Consider the following 21,717-nt stretch of genomic DNA (forward strand, 5'->3'; position numbering starts at 1 on the left):
ACAAGAAAAGATAAGACAACTGAGTACCACCAAACCAGTTTTACAACAAATGCTAAAGGAACTTCTCTAGGCAGGAAACACAAGAGAAGGAAAACACCTACAATAATAAAGCCAAAACAATTAAGAAAATGGTAATAGGAACATACATATTAATAATTACCTTAAATGTAAATGAATTAAATGCTCCCACCAAAAGACATAGACTGGCTGAATGGATACAAAAACAAGACCCATATATATGCTGTCTAAAAGAGACCCACTTCAGACCTAGGTACACATACAGACTGAATGTGAAGGGATGGAAAAAATATTCCATGCAAATGGAAATCAAAAGAAAGCTGGAGTAGCAATTCTCATATCAGACAAAATAGACTTTAAAACAAAGATTATCAGAAGAGACAAAGAAGTACACTACATAATGATCAAGGGATCGATCCAAGAAGAAGATATAACAATTGTAAATATTTATACACCCAACCTAGGAGCACCTCAATACATAAGGCAAATACTAACAGCCATAAAAGGGGAATTAGACAATAACACAATCATAGTAGGGGACTTTAACACCCCACTTTCACCAATGGACAGATCATCCAAAATGAAAATAAATAAGGAAACACAAGCTATAAATGATACATTAAACAAGATGGACTTAATTGATATTTATAGGACATTTCATTCAAAAACAACAGAATGCACATTCTTCTCAAGTGCTCATGGAACATTCTCCAGGATAGATCATATCTTGGGTCACAAATCAAGCCTTGGAAAATTTAAGAAAATTGAAATAGTATCAAGTATCTTTTCCAAACACAATGCTATGACACTAGATATCAATTACAGGAAAAAATCTGTAAGAAATACAAACACATAGAGGCTAGAGCAACACACTACTTAATAACCAAGAGATCACTGAAGAAATCAAAGAGGAAATGAAAAAATACCTAGAAACAAATAACAATGAAAACACAACGACCCAAAACCTGTGGGATGCAGCAAAAGTAGTTCTAAGAGGGAAGATTATAGCTATACAAGCCTACCTTAAGAAACAAGAAACATCTCAAATAAACAAAGTAACCTTACACCTAAAGCAATTAGAGAAAGAACAAAATAACGCCAAAGTTAGCAGAAGGAAAGAAATCATAAAGATCAGATCAGAAATAAATGAAAAAGAAATGAAGGAAACAATAGCAAAGCTCAATAAAATTAAAGCTGATTCTTTGAGAAGATAAACAAAATTGAAAAACCATTAGCCAGACACATCAAGAAAAAAAGGGAGAAGACTCAAATCAATAGAATTAGAAATGAAAAAGGAGAGGTAACAACTGATACTTCAGCAATACAAAGGATCATGAGAGATTACTAGAAGCAACTATATGCCAATAAAATGGACAACCTGGAAGAAATGTTCAAATTCTTAGAAATGTACAACCTGCCGAGATTTAACCAGGAAGAAATAAAAAATATAAACAGACCAATCACAAGCACTGAAATTGAAACTGTGATTAAAAATCTTCCAAAAAACAAAAGCTCAGGACCAGATGGCTTCACAGGCGAATTCTCTTAACCATTTAGAGAAGAGCTAACACCTATCCTTCTCAAACTCTTCCAAAATAGAGCAGGGGGGGAGCACTCCCAAACTCATTCAACGAGGCCACCATCACTCTGATACCAAAACCAGACAAGGATGTCACAAAGAAAGAAAACTACAGGCCAATATCACTGAAGAAAATATATGCAAAAATCCTTAACAAAATACTAGCAAACAGAATCCAACAGCACATTAAAAGGAACGTACACCATGATCAAGTGGTGTTTATCCCAGGAATGCAAGGATTCTTCAATATACGCAAATCATTCAACGTGATACACCATATTAACAAATTGAAGGAGAAAACCCATATGATCATCTCAATAGATGCAAAGGAAACTTTCGACAAACTTCAACACCCATTTATTACAAAAACCCTGCAGAAAGTAGGCATAGAGGGAACTTTCCTCAACATAATAACAGCCATATATGACTAGCTCACAGCCGACATCATCCTCAATGGTGAAAACCTGAAATCATTTCCACTAAGATCAGGAACAAGACAAGGTTGCCCACTCTCACCACTATTATTTAACATAGTTTTGGAAGTTTTAGCCACAGCAATCAGAGAAGAAAAAGAAATCCAAATTGGAAAAGAAGAAGTAAAGCTGTCACTGTTTGCAGGTGACATGATACTATACATAAAGAATGCTAAGATGCTACCAGAAAAATTTTTAGAGCTAATCGATGAATCTGGTAAAGTAGCAGGATACAAAATTAAAGCACAGAAATCTCTTGCAATCCTATACACTAATGATGAAATATCTGAAAGTGAAATTAAGAAAACACTCCCATTTACCAATGCAATAAAAAGAATAAAATATCTAGGTATAAATCTACCTAAAGAGACAAAAAACCTGTATGCAGATAATTATAAGACACTGATGAGAGAAATTAAAGATACTACAAATATATGAAGAGATATACCATGTTCTTGGATTGGAAGAATCAACATTGTGAAAATGACTCTACTACCCAAAGCAATCTACAGATTCAAAGCAATCCCTATCAAAATACCACTGGCATTTTTCACAGAAGTAGAACAAAGAATTTCACTATCTGTATGGAAAGACAAAAGACCCCAAGTAGCCAAAGCAATCTTGAGAAAGAAAAATGGAGCTGGAGGAATCAGGCTCCCTGACTTCAGACAATGCTACAAAGCTACAGTAATCAAGACAGTATGGTACTGGCACAAAAACAGAAATATAGATCAATGGAACAGGATAGAAAGCCCAGAGATAAACGCACACACATATGGTCACCTTACCTTTGATAAAGGAGGCAAGAATATACAGTGGAGAAAAGAAAGCCTCTTCAATAAGTGGTGCTGGCAAAACTGGACATATAAAGACATATAAAAGAATGAAATTAGAACACTCCCTAACACCATACACAAAAATAAACTCAAAATGGATTAAAGACCTAAATGTAAGTCCAGACACCATCAAATTCTTAGAGGAAAGCATAGGCAGAACACTCTATGACATAAATCACAGCAAGATCCTTTTGGACCCACCTCCTAGAGAAATGCAAATAAAAACAAAAATAAACAAATGGGACCTAATGAAACTTAAAACTTTTGCACAGCAAAGGAAACCATAAACAAGACAGAAAGACAACCCTCAGAATGGGAGAAAATATTTGCAAATGAAGCAACTGACAAAGTATTAATCTCCAAAACATACAAGCAACTCATGCAGCTCAATATTAAAAAACAAACAACCCAATCCAAAAATGGACCTTTCTCCAATGAAGATATACAGATTGCCAACAAACACATGAAAGAATGCTCAATCTCGTTAACCATTAGAGAAATGCAAATCAAAACTACAATGAGATATCATCTCACACCGGTCAGAATGGCCATCATCAAAAAATTACAAATAATAAATGCTGGAAAGCGTGTGGAAAAAAGTGAACCCTCTTGCACTGTTGGTGGGAATGTAAATTGATACAGCCACTATGGAGAACAGTATAGAGGTTCCTTAAAAAACTAAAAATAGAACTACCATATGACCTAGCAATCCCACTACTGGGCATATACCCTGAGAAAACCATAATTTTAAAATAGTTATGTACCAAAATGTTCATTGCAGCTCTATTTACAATAGCCAGGCCATGGAAGCAACCTAAGTGTCCATCAACAGATGAATGGATAAAGAAGATGTGGCACATATATACAATGGAATATTACTCAGCCATAAAAAGAAATGAAACTGAGTTATTTGTAGTGAGGTGGATGGATCTGGAGACTGTCATACAGAGTGAAGTAAGTCAGAACGAGAAAAACAAATACCATATGCTAACACACATATATGGAATCTAAAAAAGAAAAAAAAGAAAAAAAAAGAAAAATGGTCAGAAGAATCTAGGGACAAGACAGGAATAAAGATGCAGACCTACTAGAGAATGGACTTGAGGATACGGGGAGGGGGAAGGATAAGTTGGGACAAAGTGAGAGAGTGGCATGGACATATATACACTACCAAACGTAAGGTAGATAGCTAGTGGGGAGTAGCCACATAGCACAGGGAGATCAGCTCGGAGCTTTGTGACCACCTAGAGTGCTGGGATAGGGATGGTGGGAGGGAGGGAGATGCAAGAGGGAAAAGATATGGGAACATATGTATATGTATAACTGATTCACTTTGTTATAAAGCAGAAATGGACACACCATTGTAAAGCAATTATACTCTAATATAGATGTTTAAAAAAAGAAATTGAAAATATAACTACCATATGATCCAGAAATGCCATTTTTGGATATATATCCAAAGAAAATAAACCATTATCTCAGAGAGATATCTGTACTCCCATGTTCACTGCAGCATTATTCACAGTAGCCAAGGTATAGAAACCAGAGAGTAGATAAGTGATTGCCACTGGCTTGGTGGGGTTGGAGGAATAGGGTAGGGAGAGGTTGGTAATAGGGCACAGACTATCATTATAAGTTGAGTAAGATCCATAAGAGGATCTAACGTATAACATGGTGACTATAGTTCATAGCACTGTATTATATAATCAAAACTTCCTAGAGAGTAGAACTTAAATGTTCTCACCAATAAAGGGGGCACGGAATATGTGGGGTGATTGATGTGTGAATTAACTAGATGGGGGAAGTCCTTTCAAAACGTATGCATATATCACGTCATCATATTGAATACTTTAAATGTCTTAAGCAATTTATTTGTCCGTTATACTTCAATAAAGCTAAAAAAAGAAAAAAAAGAATATAGGGCTAAAATACAAAACTAATTGTATGATGGTAGACTTAAACTCAATAACATCCATAATTACTTTAAATGAAAATGGATCAGTGTATCCATTAAAAGGCAGAGATGGGCTTCCGTGGTGGCACAGTGGTTACGAATGCACCTGCCAATGCAGGGGACACGGGTTCGTGCCCCACTCCCAGAAGATCCCACATGCCGCGCAGCGGCTGGTCCCGTGAGCCATGGCCGCTGAGCCTGCGCGTCTGGAGCCGGTGCTCCGCAACGGGAGAGGCCACAGCAGTGAGAGGCCCGCGTACCGCAAAAAACAAAAAACAAAAAACAAAAAACAAAAAAAACAAGGCAGAGATTATCAACAAGTCATCACTTCTCTTCAATATTGTACTGGAGGCAGGACAATTAGGCAAGAAAAGTCAGATTGGAAAGGAAGAAGCAAAAACTGTCTTCACTTGCAGATGACATTTCTGTGTATAAAGAAAATCCTAAACCATCAACAAAATATTTACTAGATTAAATAAGTGAATTTAATAGAGTTTTAGATACAAGGTCACTTACAAAAATCAACTTTATTTTTAGAAATAAGCATTTAGGAAATGGAAATGAAAACATGCCATTTACAATAGCATCCAAAAATATAAATGCTAAAGAATAAACTTAAAAAATATAGGGTCTATCTATGTACTGTAAACTACAAAAGATTCCTGAGATAAATTAGAGAGAACTGAAGTAAATGGACAAATATACTATGATTGTGGATAAAACACCCGATATTAAGATATCTATTCTTTCCCAGGTGATCTATAGTTCTGATGCAATCCCAATCAAAATTCTAGAAGTATTTTTAAAAATTTTGAAATGTTAGGCTGATTTTAAAATTAATGTGGAAATGCAGAGGCCTAGAATAGCCCTAAAAATAAAAGAGAAGAAAAATCTGGGGACTTCCCTAATTTTAAGACTATTATAAAGCTACAGTTATCAAGACAAGATGGTATTAGGGTGAAGATATACAACAGATAATTGGAATAGAATAGAATCCTGAAATAGACTTTCATTGGTACAATCAACTGATTTTTTAACCAAGGCAGCAAGGCAACTCAATATGGAAAGGAAAGTCTTTTCACTAAGAATGCTTGAACAACTGTGTATCATTAAGGAATAAAAGTGAACCTCAGCTTATACATCACACCATGAATTAAAATTAATTGGAGAAGTATCATAGACCTAAAAGTAAAATCAACAATGTAAAATTTCATGAAGAAAATGTGGAAGAATATCCTCATGAACTTGGATTGGGAAAGGTCCCTTGAGAAAATGAAGAAAGCACTAATAATAAAAGGAAAATAAATCATAAAATATATTTCATAAAAATTAAATATTACTCACTAAAAGAAAGCATCAATAAGCTGAGTATGCAAACTACAGACTGAAAGAAAATATTCATAATACATGTAACTGACAGTAAACTTTAATCTGAAATAGAGAGTTTCTGCAATTTGTATAAAAAGACAAACAACTCGCTTCCACCACCCACAGTCCCACCAAATGGGCAAAGTATTATACTTGAAAAGTCACTCTACCGAGTAAGATAAATAAATGGACAATAAACTCATGAGAAACATTCTCAACACTATTAGTCATCAGGGAAATAAAAAATAAAACCATAATGAAATACTACTAAACACTCACTAGAATGATTAAAATTTAGAAAACTGATAACACAAAATGTTGGCAAGGATGTGAAGCAACTGAATTTTTATGCATTGCTACAGGGGGTAGACAATTTTTAATAAGTTAAATATATTCCTATCCCACGGTCCAACAATTCCTTCTTTAGGTATTTTTCCCAAAATAAATGAAAACATATTTGTGCAAAAATACATGTATATAAATGTTCGTGCCACATTATTGATATCCAAAAAATAGAAACACCTAAAATATCTAAAAGCAGAATAGAGAATAGATAAACTGATACACCTTACTCAGCAAAAAAAAAGAACAACTACTGATACTTTTGCCAACATGGATGAATTCTAAAAGAAGCCCAATGAATAAGAGTATATACTGTGTGATTTCATTTATATGCGTTCTAGGAAAAGAAAAACTAATCTATATAGAGAAAGAAGTTAGAACATTGTTGCATGGGGGGTGGGGACTATTGTCAAGAAAAAGGTACAGGGATTTTCAGACTTTACCTTTATCACAATGTGAGTTACATGGATATAGGCATTTGTCAAAACTCATCAATCTGCACACTTGAGAACTGTTCATTTTGCTGTGTGTAAATTATACCTGAGCAAACTAAATTTTTAAAAAATTAAAAATAAGAAATGGAGGTAGCTATCTGGCAAAAATTATACATGAATCTCATGGAAATGCAATAAAATAATCTCACAGATTGAAATTTGAGGAGTAACTTGTTTCTTTTGTTGTTTTGTTTTACTTTTTACTTATTTTATGACTGTATTTTAGTAGTTTTTTTCCTGTAGCGGATTTAGTTTCTCATATAACAGAAAATCTAGAATTAGAAAAATCCAGAATTTCTTAATTCAGTAGTTTAATGGTATCATCAAGCACAGAGTTCTTTCTATTGTTCTGCTTTACACTGCTCAGCATTTCTTCTCAAGATCATTTCCTATTAGTGGCTTTACAAGCGTTTTGGTTCCAGACATCCATGAAGAGATAACAATGCCTAGCAAGAGAATGAAGGACCTTGTTCCTTGTGTCACTTGAACCTTTTTCTATTATAAAATATCACAGACATATCAAATAGCATATATTTTATACCTGTAGGGTTTAAAGAATAATAATGAAATAATGTTGCATGACATCACTACTCAGCTCAAAGTAGTCATAATGAAAAGCCCTGCATGCCCCTCTCTAGGGGTGTTCTTCCCCTCCCTAGGAGACAGCCAATCTCTTGAATTTTGCATTTTTTATTCTTTTGCTTTTCTTTATAGTTTTATCATAGTAAAAAAAAATCTTAAATAATATATTGTTTAGTTGTGTATATTTTGTAACGTTCGTAAGTGAAGTTACCCATAACTTCTTTTCATTCATTTACCATGTTTATATTTGGCACGTTGATATTTGTTTCTTTATACAACCATTTCACTACCATATGGTGTTCAACTAAATGAATGTACCATAGTTTACTTATTCATTGGCCTTTCTGCGATTATTTTTTTCCAGTATTAATTTTTATTTATTTTGCTATTACAAAAGTATTCTAATGAACTGCCTTTTATATATATCTTTGTAGCAAAACACAAGAGTTTCTCTGGAAATATGTGTAGAAGTAGAATTGGTGGGTGTTAGGCTATGCAGAAATTTACTGTATAATGCTATTTTCCCCCTAAATTTGGTTGTTCCAACTGCCAAAATTATCAACAGTGTATAAATATTCCCATCTGATCAACCGCTTTGCAAAAACAATATTATCATACTTTTCAGTTTTTATTAATATGATAGGTACAAAATAGTATCTCAATGTGGCTTTAAATTACATATATATTTATGAGCCTTTTTGTATTTCTTTTTTTTATAAAATGTATTCCAAATTGTTTGCCCATTCTTCTGTTGGGTTCTTTGTCTTTTTCCTCTTATATTTTAGGAGCTGTCTATAGATTCTGGATAAATCTTCCTCTGGTTATATGTGTTTCAAATATTTTTTCTAAATTTATGGCCTACTTCTTTATCACATTTTTTCATAAACAGAAATGATTCATTTTAAATAGTCTATTTTATCAGTAGTTTCCTTTTTAACTTAGCATATTTACATATTATTTATGATGTATTCCTCAGACATTCAACTACATTTCCTTCTATATTATTTAAACTTTGGCCTTTCCTGAAAATCTTAATCCATCTGGAATTGTGTTTTGTATGCAACATGAGGTAGGGGTTGTCAAGACCTTTGAAGAGTTTTAGATGTTACCCTACCAGCAAGCTAACAAGGTAGCTTGCCACAGTTTCATGAATGCTGGCTAAGATAAGCGATTCCTGGGTCAGATCAAAGTTCTTTACTACTCATGTTAATAACAGTAGCTAGAGTGTCAGAATCCATGCCAATTTCTTAGGCTCATTTCCCACAGGGTGACTCAAAGAAGGTCAGGTGATTACTGCACATACAGTGAGTGGTGTTATTGAAGAGGAACCCCAAGCTTAGGGAACCCAAATCTCTTATGGTGGGTGGTTAGCATGCCTGACTTTTGTCCTAGAGGGACACCTTATCTGTATTATACTGGAGAGCAATCAAACCTGCCTTATGCTCCAGAGGGAGATATGTTTGCTCTATAACCATCCTTGAGAAGATAGTCTGGAATAAAGGCAGCCAGTGCCTCTGCCTGTAAGACATGCAGAAATATGAGAAGCCCATAGAGAATTGTCTTTAACAAGGAAAATTCCTCCCTCTCCTTGCTCCAATATTTATGACCAATTGTCTCAGCTTGGTTTAATGCATAGTCTCTCCTTTCCCCAGATATCTTTAATATAGTCAGGTTTAAATGTCTATATTAATATAATTTAGCATAACCAGTTTCCATATACGTACGTGTCTGTTTCTGGGCTCTCTATTCTATTAATCAGTAGTCTTATCTCTGTATCCACCCTGCAAACCTTACTTACTACAACTTTAAAATAAATCCTGATCTCTGGTAGAGCAACTCCCTCCCCAACCTCCACCAATACCCACCTTATTCTTCTTCAGAAATGTCTCATATATTCTAGTCCTTTCATTCTTCCTTGTATTTAAAAAATCTACACAGGTTCCAATGTAACATATTTTTTCTTGCAATTCAGACCTTCCTTCTGGGATTGTTTTGCTTGCTCCAGAATTTTGTTTGAAACTTTCTATAGTAAACTTTATGCAGGTGTCTCCATTGTAACTTCCCACCGTAGATAGCTTCTAAGCTTTGGTTCCTGTACTCTGCATGCTGCCCTTTAAAAGCTAAATTTCTGATCTTCAGACATCAGCAGATGGTCTGAGGACAAGTGACAGTTTCAGCTCATTTACTTCTATGCATGGATCCTTTCACATTGTTTTCAGCCTCTCAGAATTTTTCTTGCCTTTTTTTGGGCAGCCCAGCTCTTCATTTTAAAAGACATTTTCTCTATTTCACCTAACCTTTCTAGAAGTTTTGCACTGAAAGTGTTTTTCAAGATATCTAATCATTCATATTGCAAGAAACAGAAGTCTTGTGTCAATAGTGGTTTTAAAATTGTTTAATCTCACAGAATTGTATCTTGCACACAATAATATTCAACAAAGTGTGTTTAATTGAACTGAATAAGATTTTGGTTGAGTTTTTCTGATGCTGCCTCAACATTCCCAAATAACCCAGTACCTAATTTGGCATTTCCACTGTTAGATTATTATCCTCTTCTTAAAACTTTACAACATTAAAAAATATTTTAAACATACAGAAAGCAATGTACTTGAAATCTTTGTACTTACCACCAAGATTAAATACATGTTAATATAGTGTCCTATTTTCTTTAATCTATGGTTATATGGTTAGATAACAAAGTAATGTATATTATTTTGTGTACTTTAAAATTTTAAATTAATAATACAGTGATATTCATACTTTTTTGAAAGCTGCTTTTTTCCCCCCACTCAACATCATGTTTGAAATATTTTCCATGCTGATACCTTAAGCTTTGATTCAATTATTCCAAGTCCTGTCTGTAATTTTATTATAAATTAAATTTTATTTAATAGTCCTTTTATTCTACAACAAATATTCTTATTATATATATATCCTCTTGAGCATGTATTTGAGAATTTTTAAAAATTAGTTGCTTAGAACTGAAAGTGCTCTCTAATAGGATGTACTTAACTTTAACATATTAGATATATCCAGTTTCTTATATCTGGTCTTTATGATTGTGATGACATTGATCATTATAGAAGATAGGACATTTTTTAACCTTATTTTATTATTTAATATTTACAATTTGTGAAAAATACCTAGTACTGGTCTGGACAAGTATCATGCTGAATATATGCAGTGCCTGAAACATTGCGTATAATTCAAATTATACTAAAGTTTATACTATTCAATAATGAATAATTAGGTGATTTGGAAATTCATGCCCCCATTTTTTTCTATAGGTATTTATGAGCCTCCATTTATTGTACTACTGCAGTGAACCAACCTTGGATGTGAAAATTGCCTTTTGTCAGGTGTGTGTTCCTTACAGGTAAAACAAGGTACAGTATATTCGCTTGTATTTCCATTTTGCCATCCCATCTAGCAAATGTTCCACACTAAAGTTAATGTTTATGTAATGTTAAAAGTAGCTTAGGAAGCAGAAGCTGGTACCTAGATGCTTTTTTCCCCCCAGTTCATTTATGTTAGAATAGGAATGAAGAGAATTCTTTTTAATGTTTATAAATATAGTACTTGATCACTGTATAAAGTTATTTCTTACTAGATTTAACATCATTAATATGTCTTTTTCAAATCCTTAAATGTGGTTTTATTCTCAAACTAGCTAAAGTCTATGATATTATTTTTCATCTAAGAACTGATGAGCCCCAAGTAGAGTATCTCTAGTACTGAAATATAATAATATGTAGGTAGTGCTCAGTTTGTTTTCTGATGTTCAGTTCTAACCAGTAGTTGATAACAAATATAAAACAAAAATAATGACTAATAAAGGTATCTTTAACCTACAGTGAACACTAGTGAGAAGGTGTTGTGCATGGACCAGATAAGAGTCTGCACTTCTGTGTTCATACAAGTGATATTCTTAAGAAAGAGCCCAGCTGGGACACCTGTACCTACTCTAAGTATGTTTAGGTAGTTCTAACTTAAGCCTGTTGTCATGACATAATTAATAGTGCTAAGTTTTACTCTCAGGAATTTTTATATGGCCCATAAAATTCATGGTAACTTTATTCATACCCCAAGCAGAGAGCACTTCTGTTTTTTTTCTGTAATGATTTTCATTGCATGTTCTCATCAAGATGGGCTGTAAACAGAGAATGACATGCATCCCTTGAAACAAGGTTTAAAGAAAAACTCTGCAGCCTCTATTATTTTAATACAATATTTTCTGATTCTAGAAGTAACATGTACTGATTATAGAAAATATATAAAAATACAAAGGGAAACAAAACATTGGTAAATCTATTCTCCCTGAGCGTAGTTAGAATTTCTATGGAAAAGTAAAATTTGTTAGGTGCCATGAATGGGATTTACTGTCTGTTTCATCTCCCTGACCTGTAAATTCTTGCAGTGCCAAAAGCCTTAGACTTTCAGGTAACTTCTCTTCTCTAACTAGAACCCTGGATCTGGACAGCTTGGTTTAGAAATTCCAAATCTGTCACTGATTAGCCATTTACTTGTGAGCTTGGGCAAGTTAGTTAACCTTGCTGTGCTTTGGTTTATTTGTAAAAAGGGAAAAAAGTAATAGTACCTACTTTCTAGGTTTATGAGAATTAAGTGAGCTAATACTTGCCTAGCACTGAGTACAGTGCTGGAAGATATTTTTGTTAAATAGCTAACTAAATCTTAAATAAATTTAGATTCACTCTTCTGGTTCTCCCATTGAGTCCTAGTGTTTTAAATATTATCAGTATCTTGAATACTCCCCAGTTATATCTCCAACACAAACCTCTCCCTGAAACCAGACTCATAAACCAATTGCTTGTTCTATATTCAGCTCAGATGGCTAATAGGCATAGCAAATGATAATATACCAAACCAAACCCTTGAGCTTTCCTCCAAAATTACTCTGCTCTAATTCAGTAAATGCTAAATCCATCTTTCCAATTGCTTAGAGCAAAATCTTCAGAATCATCTTTTGGACAATAATTTGCATCCAATCTGTCAGCAAATTCTGTTGGCCCTGCTTTAAAAATATATCTGGAATCTCACTACTTCTCACCGTTTTCTCCACCATCATTCTGAGCCAAACCTGGATTATTGCAAGAGCTTCCACTTTTGCTCACCCCCAAATGGTTTATTCTCAAAACATCAGCAAGAGTGACATTTGAAAAATATAAGTGAGATCATGTCACTCCTTGGTTAAAAAGAAAAAAAAGCAAAACAAAAAAACCTTTCAGGCAAGTGAGATGTCGTCCCATCTCACTTATGGTAAAAATTCTAAAATAAATACACAAGCCTTTGCCATGTAGCCACCGAGACACCCCTCCTTCAAATGCTCTTCCTTTATTATCCACTTGGCTCACGCCTTCACCACCTTCAGGACTTGGCTCAAATGTCATTTTTAAGGGAGTCTTTCCTGCCTATCCTATTTAAAATTGCCCCTTCCTAATCTACACTGCCTACCCCACACCGACTACCCAACTTCCCTGTCTTTCTATTTTTTTCCCTCCATAACACTTTTTGGTATCTGATACACTATATATGTAACTAGCACGTTGCTTCTCTCTCTCTGCTAGAATGCATTTTTCAGTTGGGCAGGTACTCTTTTTCAGTGGTGTGCTGTGAGCTCACATAGGCTCACGAGACTTGATTGTGCACATCCCTTCTCAGCTTTAAGTTCAATGATGTCAAGTTGGTAGATTGAACTTTGTCATGATAGGAATATGTATATTGTGTAAATAAACAATTACAGCAGATAAGTTCTCTCCTCTCTCTCACCCCCAGCCATTTGTTGAACAATTAGCAACACATGGTTGGGATTTTGTCTCTTTTGCACACTGCTGTACTGTAGCACTAAGAATAGTATCTGGCAGAGTGTGGGCTCGCACCAAATATTTGCTTAATGAATGAATGATATCTGTTTGGTTAATGCAATCAATTGCAACTGTGATAGAGCCCTGGTGAAAAATGAGCAGACCTGAATTTCTGGTTAAAATATCTGGGCCTACCGTTTGCAAGCTGTATGACTGTGAGCCATTTCCTTAGCGTCCATGATCCTCGCCATTTACCATGGGCATTAGTACTTAAGAAACAAACCACAAACAAACAAAAAACTTTATTTTTTACATATTTCAAGATTAAGTCTGAATTTCAAAAATTATCAATAAAAAGTCTTAAAACTTCAGCTATTACTTTTAATCCAAACAGTTTTTATGTAGGTTGAAGTTATTTTTAAATCAACTCCCAAAATTTGGGTACAGATGCAGAATGTCTATTTCTAGGAAGAGTTCTTTTAAAGCAAAGGAATAAAGAGAAGTGAAGTCATTTCTTAATGACTCTGATTTTTTTTGCTTACTATGAGCTTTTGATATCTAGAAAATATACATGCATATTCTATAACTTAAAAACATCATAGCAAGCAAAATATTTCTAGTTGTGACTCAGAGTGCTTTATTTACTTTCCGGATAGATTTTTTTTTTTTTTTCTTTTGCGGTACACGGATCTCTCACTGTTGTGGCCTCTCCCGTTGTGGAGCACAGGCTCCGGACGCACAGGCTCAGCGGCCATGGCTCACGGGCCCAGCCGCTCCGCGGCATGTGGGATCTTCCTGGACCGGGGCACAAACCCGCGTCCCCTGCATCGGTAGGTGGACTCCCAACCACTGCGCCACCAGGGAAGCCCAGGGTAGAATTTTTATTTGATGATAATGTTTATTTTTTTCTTTCCTGTAGCTGTGAGCCTCATTTAGTATTCTAGAAATTTAAAGAAAATACTGTATTTATTTTTAGAGGCAGGATTATCTACTTGGGTTTACTTTCAAGCTATGTGCTTTGGAAGCTTCTCATTTCATGAGTTATCTCATGGATTCTTGTATGCAGTGGTGTTTAACACCATCTCCAGCAGGGTTAGGTTGCTCCCAACTTCTTGCCACACAGACAATATGCAAAGACCTTTAAGTAACTTGTCAACAATTAGTGATCAAGTGTATCCAGAATTCAGGTCTCTTGAGTCTTAATCTGTGGCTTTAAAAAATTATATCATATTTATAATTTTTTCACTGTTATCAGTAAGAAATCTCAGAAAATATAGAAAATAAAATTGCCTGGGTAGTTATTTATCAACAGTAAATATGTACATTATCTGTAGTAGTATTAACTTTTTTTCTTAGTTGAATTATTTGAAGAACATGAGATTCATTGAGCTACTCCTATTAATTTCGCTGCTTTTTTCTTTAAAAAACATCAAGCAGCTTTTGCAGGCAAGAGGTTTCTTGTAATATTCTGGAGAGAAATTTGTCTTAGATGATGAAAAAATAATCTTTAGTTTGCACTTGTATGAATCCTTTACAAAAATTTAGACTGACAGGGAATTGAAAGTGCAAAAGCTCTTGATCCTCCTGAGAAATAGGTAAGCCTTCTTAGCCTGCTTTTCTCAATTAAATAAAGAAGGACAGAACTATTAAATTTCGCTCTATGATTTTTTAAAAGAATCTGTGAAAAGTGCTATTTTTGGAACTCTGCTGTACTGAATAGTACAGGGCTTTATACATATGAAATATAAGAAATGTATACACAGAGAGATAATGTGTGTTGGGAAACCTAATGCACACCCACTGGTGTCTACAGCATTTACCACATCCTGATTTGTGTTATCATTGGTTGTACAGGTTTGTGTTTTCCCCACTCAATGGTGACTGCCTCTGGGGCAGGGCCAGGGCATCTTCATCCTTGTCTTCCAAGCCTGGAATTCTATCTTAATTCAGTAAATGTTCAACAAATGCTTTTGGGTAAAAGAGGGTAAATAAAAACTCAGAAAAACACTGTGTTCTGAGTGGAAATTTGCTTGCCTTTCAAAATCAAGTCAACTTCTCAACATCTTACAATCTTGTAAGTGTATATTAATATATTTAATTGCATTTTGATTAATTTGCTAATCATAAATCAGTGTTGGTCTAACATTTATCTGTAAAGTTATTAACTTATTGTCCTCTCTATATGTTTACTGATGCATGAGTTGGTTATGAATCATTTAAAATAATTTCTTGATTTTCAGAAAGCCTGAGAGATAGAAGGTTCAAATCAGTGAATCAACAATTATGAGTCTAAGTAACACTACAAATAAAGGGACTGAGCTCAGTGGGCTTCTTTCTCTTAGGACACAGAAACTCTTCATGCCTTCTTACATTGTCTATGCAAGGAGACATCTACACATCGACAGATTATTGATTGGTTCCATCATTCATTTATTCAACACATCTTTACTCAGTGCCTATAACATGTATGTGTAACTTGTAGAAATTAAGGATACAGGGTGAGTATTGTTACTCTCCTCAAAGAACACACTGTCTAGTCTAAAGCACAGTAGAGAGTGGCTAGGCTTATAAACATAAAGAAAACCTATTCCGCTTTGAGTTAAAAACCTCAGTTGTAATTATGGGCTAAACAATAATGAATGAGAAAAGAAAACACCCCAATACTTACCAAATGCTTACTATGTATGATGACTTCACTAAGATTTTATTTCACTTAATCTTTAGAGTGCCATCAATTACCAAGATAGAATTCAATTATGTTTTATTCTGGGATTGGAAACCTCAGCCATTATACTAGAAGGTCTTTCTCTAGTCCCATTATGAACTTTTTGAAATCTTCTATCGGTTATACAGTGTTTTGACTGAAGTGAGTAGCAACAAAATATAACTAAGAAAAAAATACTATGATTAAATGCAAAGGAGATTATGATTCTATTGGTCACCAGTAGGAAAAAAAAGAAGACTTTTATATATATTCCAAAGGACAGTTGTGATATATAAGGTCTAAAATATTACTGGGGATATGACAGAAATAGCAGTCTCTTTGTAGAGTTCTTACTAACAAAATTGTTCTTCAGTGTCTTTTGAGGTCTTAGTGTTTTTTGGTATAGCACCTTGTTAGATATGATAGCCAAGACTGAGCATGTTGAATATTTTCTAGTTAAAGCAATGCTTTTCTTATAATAGATATAAAATATTACTAGATGAGTTGACTAGTTAACTAAATGTTATTTTGCTACTCTAATGTCTGGATAACAAAAGCACTGTGTGTATATGTAATAATTTTCCTAGCCACAGATGATGGCTGTTCTAAATAAATAAAAACTTAACTCTTCAGCAAATTTCAAAAGAGTAAATTTAGTGTTACATTTGTGTCTTCTACCTTGGGCAGTTTTTTTCTTAAGATTTATTATCTTATTCCAGTTAATAAATAGATTCAGTTATGTTACTAAATCTTATCTAACAAAAGATGTACAGGTCCTACTTAAGATTCGGTTCTGTACCGAGGAACTTCTTTGTATTAGTTTATGTGAGTATGTGTTTGGTTTGCTTGAAGCACATAAAGTTCGGACTTGACTTCTTCTTGAATGATCTTGACTTGAATGTAAATGTAGCTTAATACTATGAGTTTAATTATGGTTGAGGTAGTAATCAGTTTAAATGAAGTTATTGCTTATATCTGTCAAAATAGTTATGCTGTAAAATATCCCAGAATTATCTGTGGTTTTTCAGTGTATAGGTAATAATGCTCTGTCAGAAAAGCACCAAATTGTGGATTTCATTTTAATCTATATAAGTGTTCTTAAGAAATCAACTAATTCCTTAAATACACTACTTTAATTTATTACCCTTTGGATGTTAAGACTTTAGAAAATATATTAAGTGATGATTTTGCTTTTCTGCACAGGCATTTTCTGAGGTTGTGGTGTGTGATAAGCAAAGGCTGAATTTTTCAGTAGGTTAAGAAAAATAATGTCCACTTTTGTTCTGAGTTCTAAAACCAGTACTAATCAGGAATGTGTCATGCAACTCTTCTATTGTTCACCTTCTCTAAAGGTGAATATTTATTTGGCTGTTTACTAGATACATCTCTAGCTCATTCTAAAAAAAGGCAAGGAAGTTACAAAATACATATTTAAGAGAAAAAAACCAAGATGTTGGAGAAGGTGTAATTACTAAAATTAGGTATAAATTAGATCTTTTTATAATTGTGCAATGAGAGAACGAAAATAATATCATATAGGATTTAAGAATAATATTCTTCATTGTATAAATGAAAATAAGACTTTAATGTTCTATATTTTTTTAAAAGAATGTATATTTTAGTTCCACTTTGATTCAGAGATTTTTTTTTAACATCTTTACTGGAGTATAATTGCTCTACAATGTTGTTCTAGTTTCTGCTGTATAACAAAGTGAATCAGCTATATGTATACATATATCCCCATATCCCCTCCCTCTTGTACCTCCCTCCCACCCTCCCATCCCACTCCTCTAGGTGGTCACAAAGCACCGAGCTGATCTCCCTGTGCTATGCAGCTACTTCCCACTAAGTATCTATTTAACATTTGGTAGTGTATATATAACAATGCTACTCTTTCACCCTGTCCCAGCTTACCCTTCCCCCACCCCGTGTCCACAAGTCCATTCTCTACCTCTGTGTCTTTAATCCTGCCCTGCCCCTAGGTTCATCAAAACCTTTTTTTTTTTTTTTAGTCCATATATATGTGTTAGCATATGGTATTTGTTTTTCTCTTTCTGAATTACTACACTCTGTATGACAGTCTCTATGTCCATCCACCTCATTACAAATAACTCAGTTTCGTTCCTTTTTATGGCTGAGTAATATCCATTCACCTGTTGATGGACACTTAGATTGCTTCCATGTCCTGGCTATTGTAAACAGAGCTTCAATGAACATTTTGGTACATGATTCTTTTTGAATTATGGTTTTCTCAGGGTATATGCCCAGTAGTGGGATTGCTGGGTCGTATGGTAGTTCTATTTTTAGTTTTTTAAGGAACCTCCATACTGTTCTCCATAGTGGCTGTACCAATTTACATTCCCACCAACAATGCAAGAGGGTTCCCTTTTTTCCACACCCTCTCCAGCATTTATTGTTTGTAGATTTTTTGTTGATGGTCATTCACAGTGGTGTGAGGTGATACCAAAATGTGGTTTTGATTTGCATTTCTCTAATGATTAGTGATGCTGAGCATCTTTTCATGTCTTTATTGGCAATCTGTATATCTTCTTTGGAAAAATGTCTATTGAGATCTTCCACTCATTTTTGGATTAGGTTGTTTGTTTCTTTGATATTGAGCTGCATGAGCTGCTTGTAAATTTTGGAGATTAATCCTATGTCAGTTGCTTCATTTGCAAATATTTTCTCCCATACTGAGGGCTGTCTTTTCGTTTTGTTTATGGTTTCCTTTGCTGTGCAAAAGCTTTTAAGTTTCATTAGGTCCCATTTGTTTATTTTTGTTTTTATTTCCATTTCTTAAGAAGTGGGTCAAAAAGGATCTTGCTGTGATTTATGTCATAGAGTGTTCTGCCTATGTTTTCCTCTAAGAGTTTGATAGTGTGTGGCCTTACATTGAGGTCTTTAATCCATTTTGAGTTTCATTTTGTCTGTGGAGTTAGGGAGTGTTCTAATTTCATTCTTTTATATATAGCTGTCCAGTTTTCCCAGCACCACTTATTGAAAAGGCTGTCTTTTCTCCATTGTATATTCTTGCCTCCTTTATCAAAAATAAGGTGACCATATGTACATGGGTTTTCTCTGGGATTTCTTTCCTGTTCCATTGATCTATATTTCTGTTTTTGCACCAATACCATACTGTCTTGATTACTGTAGCTTTGTAGTATACTCTGGAGTCAGGGAGCCTGATTCCTTCCACCCTGTTTTCCTTTCTCAAGATTGCTTTGTCTATTTGAGGTCTTTTGTGTTTCCATACAAATTGTGAAAGTTTTTGTTCTAGTTCTGTGAAAAATGCCAGTGGGAGTTTGATAGGGATTGCACTGAATCTGTAGATTGCTTTGGGTAGTAGAGTATTTTCACAATGTGGATCCTTCCAAGCCAAGATCATGGTATATCTCTCCATCTTTTTGTATCATCTTTAATTTCTTTCATCAGTGTCTTATAGTTTTCTGCACACAGGTATTTTGTCTCCCTAGGTAGGTTTATTCTTAGGTATTTTATTCTTTTTCTTGCAATGATAAATGGCAGTGTTCCCTTAATTTCAGTTTCAGATATTTCATCATTCATGTATAGGAATGCAAGGGATTTCTGTTCATTAATTTTGTATCTTGCAACTTTATGAAATTCATTGATTAGCTCTATTAGATTTCTGGTGACATTTTTAGGATTCTCTATGTATAGTATCATGTCATCTGCAAACAGTGACAGCTTTACTTCTTCTTTTCTGTTTTGCATTCCTTTTATTTTGTTTTCTTCTCTGATTGCTGTGGCTAAAACTTCCAAAACTATGTTGAATAATAGTGGTGAGAGTGGGCAACCTTGCCTTGTTCCTGATCTTAGTGGAAATGGTTTCAGTTTTTCAGCATTGAGGACGATGTTGGCTGTGGGTTTGTCATATATGGCCTTTATTATGTTGAGGTAAGTTCCCTCTGTGCCTACTTTCTGGAGGGTTTTTATCATAAATCGGTGTTGATTTTTGTCAAAAGTTTTTTCTGCATCGATTGAAATGATGATATGGTTTTTATTCTTCAATTTGTTACTATGGTGTATCACATTGATTGATTTGAATATATTGAAGAATCCTTGCATCCCTGGAATAAACCCCACTTGATCATGGTGTATGATCCTTTCAATGTGCTGTTGGATTCTGTTTGCTAGTATTTTATTGAGGATTTTTGCATCTATGATCATCAGTGTTATTGGCCTGTAGTTTTCTTTCTTTGTGACATCTTTGTCTGGTTTTGGTATCAGGGTGATGGTGGCCTCGTAGATTGAATTTTGGAGTGTTCTTCCCTCTGCTATATTTTGGAAGATTTTGAGAAGCATAGGTGTTAGCTCTTCTCTAAATGTTTGATAGAATTCGCCTGTGAAGCCATCTGGTCCTGGGCTTTTTTTTATTGGAAGGTTTTTAATCACAGTTTCAATTGTAGTGCTTGTGATTGGCCTGTTTATATTTTCTATTTCTTCCTGGTTCAATCTCAGAAGGTTGTGCTTTTCTAAGAATTTGTCCATTTCTTTTAGGTTGTCCATTTTATTGGCATATAGTTGCTTGTAGTAATCTCTCATGATCCTTTGTATTTCTGCAGTGTCATTTTTTTCTTCTCCTTTTTCATGTGTAATCTATTGATTTGAGTCTTCTCCCTTTTTTTCTTGATGTGTCTGGCTAATGGTTTATCAATTTTCTTTATCTTCTCAATGAACCAGCTTTTAGTTTTATTGATCTTTGCTATTGTTTCCTTCATTTCTTTTTCATTTATTTCTGATCTGATTTTTATGATTTCTTCTTTCTGCTACCTTTGGTTTTTTTTTTCTTTCTTCTCTCTCTTATTGTTTTAGGTGTAAAGTTAGGTTGTTTATTTGAGATTTTTCTTGTTTATTGAGGTAAGATTGTATTGCTGTAAACTTCCCTCTTAGAGCTGCTTTTGCTGCATCCCATAGGTTTTTGCTTGCCGTGTTTTCATTGTCATTTTTTTCTAGGCATTTTTTGATTTCCTCTTAAATTTCTTCAGTGATCTTTTGGTTATTTATTAGCATATTGTTTAGCCTCCATGTTTCTGTGCTTTTTACAGATTTTTTCCTGTAATTGACATCCAGTCTCATAGCTTTGTGGTCAGAAAAGATACTTGATACGATTTCAATTTTCTTAAATTTACCAAGGCTTGATTTATGACCGAAGATATGATCTATCCTGGAGAAGGTTCCGCGAGCACTTGAGAAGAAAGTGTATTCTGTTGTTTTTGGATGGAATGTCCTACAAATATCAATTAAGTCTGTGTGTTCTAACGTGTCTTTTAAGACTTGTGTTTCCTTATGTATTTTCATTTTGGATGATCTGTCTTTGGTGAAAGTGGGGTGTTAAAGTCCTCTACTATGATTGTGTTACTGTCGATTTCCCCTTTTATGGCTGTTAGCATTTGCCTTGTGTATTGAGGTGCTCCTTTGTTGGGTGCATAAATATTTACAATTGTTATATCTTCTTCTTGGATTGATCCCTTGATCATTATGTAGTGTCCTTCTTTGTCCCTTGTAATAGTCTTTATTTTAAAGT

The 21,717-nt window shown here is 34.3% G+C and overlaps 1 protein-coding gene across 1 annotated transcript in view; it reads left to right on the forward strand.

Moving 5' to 3' along the window:
* Positions 1-10,939: 10,939 nt before the first annotated feature.
* Positions 10,940-21,717, forward strand: part of MAPK10 (mitogen-activated protein kinase 10) — a gene marked incomplete at both ends in the record, with an annotated part of 126,366 nt that continues 115,588 nt past the window's right edge. The window contains one exon of the mRNA XM_079710467.1: positions 10,940-11,005. Within this exon, the coding sequence (XP_079566593.1) occupies positions 10,940-11,005 (66 nt within the window). The remainder of the gene's footprint in view (positions 11,006-21,717) is intronic.

This window comes from Hyperoodon ampullatus, assembly GCF_949752795.1.
Source record: "Hyperoodon ampullatus genome assembly, chromosome: 1".
Lineage (NCBI taxonomy): Eukaryota > Metazoa > Chordata > Mammalia > Artiodactyla > Ziphiidae > Hyperoodon > Hyperoodon ampullatus.